General features: G+C 38.2%; 1 protein-coding gene across 1 annotated transcript in view; it reads left to right on the top strand.

Moving 5' to 3' along the window:
* The window catches only part of HSF5 (heat shock transcription factor 5), a 37,917-nt gene that overhangs the window by 4,941 nt on the left and 23,725 nt on the right, over nucleotides 1-9,251 (top strand). Inside the window, exon 2 of the mRNA XM_069067376.1 lies at nucleotides 2,150-2,524. Coding sequence (XP_068923477.1) covers nucleotides 2,150-2,524 — 375 coding nt within the window. The remainder of the gene's footprint in view (nucleotides 1-2,149; nucleotides 2,525-9,251) is intronic.

The following is a 9,251-nucleotide window of genomic DNA, read 5'->3' on the forward strand; positions in this document are numbered from 1 at the left end:
TACATTCACATATATATTCATATGCCCATATACCCTCCTATATAGACTTATATATGTATGTGTATGTATATATATATATATATATATGTACACACACACATTTCTATTCCCTTCAATTATTCTTATACTGAGAAAAGTTTCATAAGTTACAATTATTGTTTTTCCATGTAGGAATATTAAGAGTTCAACTTTGATAATATCCTTATGATTTCTTTTCCCTGTTTACCTTCTCATGCTTCTCTTCCTTGTATCTGAATGTCAAATTTTCTATTCAACTCTGATTTTTTCATCAAGAATGTTTGAAATCTTCTATTCTACTGAATGACCATATTTTCCCCTAAAACATGATACTCAGTTTTGCTGGGTAGGTGACTCTTGGTTTTAATCCCAGCTCCAGATTATCATATTCCAAGCCCTTCGATCTGTCAGTGTAGAAGCTGCCAGATCCTGAGTTATCCTGATCATGTTTCCACAATATTCAAATTGTTTCTTCCGCCTGCTTGTAATATTTTCTCCTTGATCTGGGAACTCTGGAACCTGGCTATAATATTCCTAGGAGTTTTCTTTTTGGGATCTTTTTCAGGACGTGATTGGTGGATTCTTTCAACCTCTATTTTGCCCTCTGGTTCTAAAACATCAGGGCAATTTTCCTTGAGAATTTATCGAAGGATGATTTCTAGGTCCTTTTTTTGATCATGGCTTTTAGGAAGTCCAATAATTTTTAAATTATCTCTCCTGGATCTATTTCCCAGGTCAGTGGTTTTTCCAATGAGATATTTCACATTGCCTTCTATTTTTTCATTTGTTTGGATCTGTTTAATAGTATCTTGATTTCTCATAAAGTCACTAGCTTCCATTTGCTCCAGTCTAATTCTGAAGGAATGATTCTCTTCAGTGAGCTTTTGAGATTCTTTTTCCATCTGGCAAATTCGGCTTTTTAAGGCATTCTTCTACTCATTGCCTTTTTGAGCCTCTTTTGCCATTTGAGTCAGTCTGTTTTTTAAAGTGTTATTTTCCTCAGTCAGGTTGTTGACTCTCATTTCATAATTTTCTTGCATTGTTCTCATTTCTCTTCCTAATTTTTCCTCCACTTTTCTTATCTTCTTCTTAAGGTCCTCTATGGCCTGTAACCAGTTCGTATTTTTCTTGGGAGCTTTTGATGCAGGAGTTCTGACTTCACTGTCTTCTTCCTGTTCCATGCTTTGGTCCTTTTTGTTCCTGAAATAGGAGTGAAAATTGGATTTCTCTGCTTGGTTTGCTTCCTTTGCCTGCTCATGTTGCCACTCAATTACTTGACTTTTGGGCTTTTTGCCATAGTAGGACTCTGCCACCAGACAGGAGAGCTTCGTCCCAAACGCTGGGGTTTTCTCAGCTACTATTAGTATTACTATTACTCAGCTAGTATTAGTTGGGTCCCCTCTCTGAAGCCTCCACATGCTCTGGCAAGCTGGTCACGCACCCCAGAACCTCCATCCTAGACAGCAATCCAGATCCATGCAAGTTAAAGCAAGAGTGATTACCCCTCAGACTGGTTGCTTTGTCCCCCTACAGTCTGCAGACCAGGAGCTGAAGCTGCCATGTGGTGGACTCGGCACCTCAACAGCTTCTCGTTCTGGGGGCAAAGGCCGACCGCACTCCCAACTACTGGATCCCAAAGTCCACACTGCACTGACCTCTCACTTTGTCCTTTGCATCTCTGGGTTGATAATTCTGGAAACTTCCACAGCTGCTGGTGATCTAAAGTCCCTCTAGCCAGCGGCTGGTCAGCCTGCCCTGCAACGAAAACCTCCGGCTCGAGCTGGGTTGGGGTCGGCTTCCAGAGAGCTGCTCTGGCTGTGCCCTGCCGGGCTGTCCTTAGCAGGAGGTTAGCTTCTCTGTGTCATTTTATGGGTCCTGTAGCTCCAAAGTTTGTTCATAGTCACCTTTTACATGAATTAGAGGGGGTCTCTGGTAAAATTTTAGGTACTAAAGAATTCAGGTTTCTAGTTTTAAGTTATAGATACAGAAATAGTTTGCTAGGACTAAACATCTTTGTCCTAAATACTTGAGAATTACATTATGTAAGTGATATAGAGTTTGCTATTCTTACTTTACTGTATCTGCTGTTGTCATGCAAAAGTAGTAAACATGCTCTTACTTTTTTATGCAGGACCAGTGGCTGTAGGACAGTTTCACCGGTCATTCCGGCGAGATAGTTTGTCTCCTTATTCCTACGTATCAACTTCATCCCACAACCACAGCACTTTCCCGCTGAAAGGTTTAGATCGGACCCCGATACCTCCTAGAACGTGGCAGAACTCCCTTGGGATGCACCCAGGACAGGTGGAGACTTCCCCCACTTTCTCAGATAAAGGGGTTCCATTTCCTGTACTGCAGAGGTTTCCAACTGAGGTTACGTATACCCTCCAGCCCAGCGCCACATCTGTTCATGTTCAGCAAGGCCCTCAAACAATGGTCAGCTCCTCCCAGAAATATAGTAACTACACACCCTCAGCGCAGTACTCCCAAGCCTACTATCCAACAGGTATGAGAAGGTTCTAGCTCAGTAGCTTCCAGAAAGGTACTTTAAAAATGAGTTTTTATAGTCTTAAAATGTACTTTAATCTTTATATAATCAAGTACAAATAGTAAAGAATATGAGATTATACCTATGAAAATATCTTTTTCCCTCAGGGCATGTTTTTAATTGGCATAATTTAAAATCTATTTTCTTAGACTTTTGTATAGCTCTTAGAGGCTCTGGAAGAACATATATTTTGAGTGAAATTTTTATGCATGCTTAAATTGTATCCTAGAAGTCAAATTAAGACTGTATACTGGAACGTTGCTCTAACTCTGCCCTTGGTATCCATTCTGCTTGCCTTATAAGTTAGGCAACCCCTCTCTAGACCCTAGTTTTCTTATTTGTATAATAAGAGATTGATGATCTCAAATGATCTCAAAAGTCTCTTCCCATTCTTAACATTCTATACATCTATGAGGTAAGACTACATTAAAACCACATTCATTTAGTACTTAAGCAGTCCCAAAAGGACATTCCCCTTATGCTTTCAGACACAGAATTTTTCCTTATAAAGAATGTTAGAACAGAGGTATTCAATATTTTTGTATATAAAAGTTAATTTTGTTTTCCAAAAAACTTGAAATGGGGGAAAGGAAGGTTTCAGAAAATAGGGGCCAAGAGTTGAAAGTCTTAGCGAAGTTGAGGAGAAGTGGATGGTAGTATATATTGACAATAAAATTTCCTAGTAAATGAGACAGGGGGAATACTTATGTACTTCCTTCCTAGTTGAGAATCTTGGTAAACAGGAGAGTCTAGGAGTAGGTAGAGAGTGAGAGATTATAAAATAGACCATCTTGAAAATTTATCTGGTGAGGTTTTGACATGGACTGGTAGATATTAATCCACTGGTTAGATATCTGTGTCATAGTCGACTTCCATCTGAAAGCTTATATAAGTTTTGGGGCTACCTTTTTGTACCTTATATATACTTTATTGCCATTTTACTCAAATATATTTTCAGTTTTGTGACACCATACTGATGATTTGATTATATTTTTGCTTGTAATATGTGGAATATGCAGAGTGATGAGAAATAATTAAAACCTGGAATAAGTGCTTCTGAAAAAGAACAGAGAGAAGGCAGAATTTTTTCCTTTAAACAAAATAATAATTTAGAAACATATATTTTCATAGATTTGTAGACTTAGAAGGATCCTTTAGCGTTCCTTCTAGTCCATATCTCTTTCTTCAAACAGGACTGAGCATAGAAAGATAGCTAAAAATAAATGAAAGACATGCAATTTGAACATGGGAATGAAATATTTTGTTGCTGTTCCAGATGTGTGTTATTTGTGTCAGCATTCACTGTTTACTGCTAACTGAACCTGGTATTGACTAAATAGCTGTACTGTCAAAGTTTTTACGAACAATTTTAGACCATTGCACTTCTCTAAATGTAGCAGTGATAGTAATAAAGCTGAGAAGAAGGGACTTCCGGTGGTAGGACTAGTTGGAGAGCTGACAAAATCTTTGAAGTCTTCTTCCCTTTTAATGTCATTTTTAAAACTGCCCTTTGGGGGAAATTTGGGACCTACTGTTTTGTTTCAAATAGGGTCATTTGAAGAAACAAAATATGAACAATTTAACTTTAGCAAATGACTAAGTTGGTATTTACAGAGTGGAACAGAGACCACATTTTTGTAATTGGAGAATGCTATTCTGCTCTTTGTATACATCAACAAACTTTTAAGCATTGATAATTAAATTAGGATGATGCCTTAAGGCAATTAATCAATGAGTATTTATTAAGCACCTACTGTGTGCCAAGCACTATGGTAGGTACTAGGAATAGAAGTACAAACAACAAAATAATCTCTATTCACAAGGTGCTCCTCTCAGGGGTAGACAAGTTTATATGTAAATAATATACAACATAAATGTAAGTAAAAGTTTTTACAAAGTAGTTAATTACAGGGTAGTTTGGGAGAGAGAGTCCTAGCAGTTATGGGGATCAGGAAAGGCTTTATGTGAAGATGGGGTTTGAACTGTATCTGAAAGGAAGAGAGGGCTTCTCAAGCAGAATGAAGGAATGCATTCTAGCTTTGTTCAGAAGCACAGAAACCAGAAATGAATCACATGAAAGTCATTTTGACTGAATATTAGAGTGTAGGATGGAGAGTGAGTAATGTCCAATGAGTTTGGAAAGATGGGTTTGGCTCAGGTTGTGTAGGGCTTTAAAGCTAAAAAGTAGTTTATATCTTATCCTAGAGGCAAGACACTGGATTTAAGTTGGTCAGGTCTGCATTTAAGGAAAACTACTTTGACAGCATTGTGTTATTTGGACTGGAGTAGGGAGAGACTTGAGGCAGGGCGCTCAATTCTAAATTGGCTATTGCAGTTCTAAATGGGATCTAAGTCTGTGAGGGCCTGAACTAATGTGTGCACCCCAAAACTGTGTGCAACAGAGATCCTTACCCAAATAATATTCAGAAGCTTCTCAAGGTAGGAAGCGGAAAAGAATGGTTTATTACGAACTCAAGAAAGGGCCACCCTCCTGACAAATGGTCAGGGAGGAGAAGCAATTTACAAAATGAAATGGTGAAGTTATAAAGCTCTAACACAGAATTCTCCCCCACCCCATGTCTGACCCTTTTCTTCCATTGGCTAGAAGTCAGGTGCACAATCTTAGCACGGCAATCTGCTTCAAGTACCGGAACAAGGAAACATTTGGCCACCCAATGTACATTTGAGAAAGCACTTCTGTCTTTATTTGGCATATCTTATGCTGAGGTGTCACTGGGGAGAGGGTTGACTCCCTACCACTCTGAGTTTTGAGTCCTTGTAAATCATGTGATTTCTGATGAAGGGGAACTTGGGCCTGTTTCCCACGAAAAGCCTTATTAGATTTTAGAGTATAGTCTGAGAAGTTTTCACTTCTTCCATACAATAAGATGGTAGTTGTGTGAGTAGAGAGAAGGGGTCTGATGCAAGAGAGATTGTGAAGGTGGAAATGACAAGATTTGGTAATGGATTGGATATATAGAGTGAGGAGTTAGTTGAGGGTAATGCCAAATTTATGAACATGGAAGGATGGCTGTACCTTCAGCAAAAATGGTGAAATTTAAGAGGGGAGGACTTGGTTGGGGGTGCTAGTATGGGAAGGGATAATAAGTTCTGTTTTCAGTGTATTATTTGAAATGTCCAACAGTCTGTTGGTGATAACAGTAATAATAAAAACTAGCATTTAAATAGTGCTTTCAGTTTCCAAAGTGCTTTACAGATATTTTCTCATTCTCACAGCAGTTCTGGGAGGCAGATGCTGTTATCTCCATTTTACAGATAAGGAAACTCAGGCAGACAGGTTAAGTGACTTGCTCAGGGTCATATAGCTAATATATGTCTGAGGTCACATTTGAACTCAGGTCTCCCTGACTTCATATCCAGTGCTCTGTCTAATAGGTGTCATCTAGACTGGATATATAGATCTTGGAATTAACTTCATAGAGATAATAGTTAAACCTATAGGAAGTTATGAGCTTACCAAGTGAGAAATATAGAATCAGAGGTTCTTAATTTTTTTGTGTCTTGAAATCCTTTGGTATTCTGGTAAATCCTATGATGGACTCCTTAGAATGATGTTTTTAAATACATAAAATACATGGGATTACAAAAGAAACCAATGATAATTAAATTACAGTTATAAAAATATAGATATTTTAAAATTTATTTATTTTTAGTTTACAACATTCAGTTCCACAGGCTTTTGAGTTTTAAATTTTCTTCTCTTCCTTCCCTCCCTCCTCCCCAAGATGGTGTATAATCTGATGTGGGCTCTACATATACATTCATATTAAACATATTTTCACATTAGTCATGTTGTAAAGAAGAATTATAACTAGTGGAATAAACCACAAGAGCAGATAGTATGCCTTGATCTGCATTCAGACTCTGTAATTCTTTCTCTGGATGTGGACAGCATTTTCCATCATGAGCCTTTTGGAGTTGTCTTAGAATCTTCCGTTGCTGAGAAGTCAAGTCTATCAAAGTTAGTCATCGCACAACATGGCTGTAACTGTGTACAGTATTCTCCTGGTTCTGCTTCCCTCATAGCATCAATTCATATAAGTCTTTCCAGGTTTTTCTGAAGTCTGCATACTCATCATTTCTTATAGCACAATAGTATTCCATTATATTCATATACCACAACTTATTCAGCTATTCTCCAGCTAATGGGCATTTCCTCAATTTCCAATTCTTTGCCACCACCAAAAGAGCTATTATAAATATTTTTTATACATATGGGTCCTTTTCCCATTTGTATGATCTCTTTGGGATACAGCCCTGGAAGTGGCATTACTGGATCAAAGGGTATGCATGTTTTTATAGCCCTTTGGGAATAGTTGCAAATTGCTCTCCATAATGGTTGGATCACTTCACAACTCCACGAACAATGCATTAGTGTTCCAATTTTCCTACATCATCTCTAGCATTTATAATTTTCCTGTTTTGTCATGTTAGCCAGTCTGACAGGTGTGATGTGGTACCTAAGAGTTGTTTTGATTTGCATTTCTCTAATCAGTAGTGATTTATAGCATTTTTTCATATGACTATAGATATCTTTAATTTCTTCCTCTGAAAACTGCCTGTTCATATCCTTTGACCATTTATTAATTGGAGAATGACTTATATTCTTATAAATTTGATTCAGTTCTCTCTGTATTTTAGAAATGAGGCCTTTATCAGAGTTGCTGGTTGTAAAAATCAAAATATATTTAAAAAAACCAACTTCATAGACCTCAGGTTAAGAACTGCTGGTATAGAGGGAAGAAGACCAAAGAAAGAACCTTGGGAAAAAAAAGGCACAGTGGGTATCATATACATGATGAGCCAGCAAAGGAAATGATGGGGAGTTGTCAGGAGGAAGAAAACCAAGAGAGAGTAGTGTCAAGAAAGCCCAGAGAAAAAAAAGAGTATCCAGAACGAGGCAGTGGTCAGTAGTGTCAGGTGCGGCATATAGGTTGAGAAAGAATTGAGAAAAGATGATCAGATTTGGCAATTAAGAACTCACTGATAACTTTGTAGAGAGCAGTTGAGTAAAGAGATTAGAATCTAGATTTCAGAAGGTTGAGGAGTGAGGGAGAGGAGAGGAGGAAGTGGAGGCAGCAAGTGAAGACAACTTTTTCTGAAGAGTTTGGCTGATAATAGGAGGAGGGATATGGATAGTTTGAGAGGGTGGATGGGGTCTAGAGAAGTTTTTTAAGGATGGGGAGATTTGGACTTGTAAAGGCATTAAGATAGGAACCAATTGATAGGGAGAAGTTAAAAATTTGAGAGAGTAAGGGAATAATTGAGGATGTATTATCCTAGATAAAAGGGGAGGGAATGGGATTAAATATAACACATAGGGAGGTTGACCTTGGCTAGGAGAAGGGCTGTTTCTTTGTTAGAGAAGTAGATAGGAGGAGTTGGGAGATAGCAAGAGGTTTTGAGATGAAAAGAATGAAAGAAGGAGCTCATATTGAATGGCCACAGTTTTGTCAGTAAAGTAAGTATCTTCCCTTGGATGAGTGGGAAGAAGGTAAGATGTGAGAGGGGCTGGAAGGGGTAAGAAAAGATTTTTAACTTCTTGAAAAGTGAGGTAGGGAATCAATTAGAGAAGTATAAAGAGGACTACCTTGCTGTGATAAGGACCTAGTTGATATTAGATAACATGAATTTGTAATATACCTACATTTAGTAGAACATGTAAGATACACATATGTGTGTATACTTTATTTGAATTATAGATTGCTCCTTTCCCTGTATTGCTGGGAATTTCCCTTTCCATTTCCCCTCTCCATTACAGAGCTCACCAGTGGCCCAATATGAGCTCTAGTTACTTTTCATCTACATTGATACTGGAGGGGTGAGGTTGAGGAAGGGAAGGAAGGAGGTAGATGAAGAATAAATCCCATGTAGCTAATGGGACTATTTCTTCCTCTATCCTGTCCGGGTCACACTTTCCACTCTGCAGATGAGGTGGAAAAAGGATAAGGGGAACTAGAGGAACGTGAAACAAGGGCCCAGGTGACCACTTCTTACTTAGACCCTCTCCTTGAGCCTCTGGAGTTCCTATCCCTGATTTTCCCCACACCTAGTTCCTACCCTGCTGAAACCCTCTACCATTAGTGTCTTGGAACTGCAAGAGTCTCTATATATTCTTCCTGCCCATAATTGTGTCTGTGGGTTTGGGAGTGGGGAGAATAGCAGGAGCAATAGAGATAAATGCCTGGCATTCTAAGTTGAAATTCTAAAAGGGTTTTCCCCCCTAGAAACATTGTGGTTAGGTTATGAGTTCCGGTAATGCTAGATTTAAGATACATCATGGGTTAAATTAGTTTTTGTAGACTAAAATAGAAATCTAGTTAGATATGACATTGTTTTTAGAGCCTAATATGTTCTAGTTCAAATAACTGATTTGTAAAGATCCACATTAAAGCTGGAGGCTCCTTTATATGTATATTATATACTAGAAGAAAGTCCCAGGTAATTTTGATGACTCAAGTTTTCAAAATTGAGTTATGGTTTAAGACAATTTATCTGAAGATTAATTAGCTACCGTGTTTCCCCAATAATAAGACCTATCCCGAAAATAAGCCCTCCCCATACTGTGTAAGATTCCTCTAAAATAAACCCTCCCCCGAAAATAAGCCCTCCCCATACTGTGTAAGATTCCTCTAAAATAAACCCTCCCCCGAAAATAAGCCCT

Source organism: Petaurus breviceps, unplaced genomic scaffold, assembly GCF_028583685.1.
Source record: "Petaurus breviceps papuanus isolate PSGF00001 unplaced genomic scaffold, PetGlider_PUasm1.0 90750, whole genome shotgun sequence".
Lineage (NCBI taxonomy): Eukaryota > Metazoa > Chordata > Mammalia > Diprotodontia > Petauridae > Petaurus > Petaurus breviceps.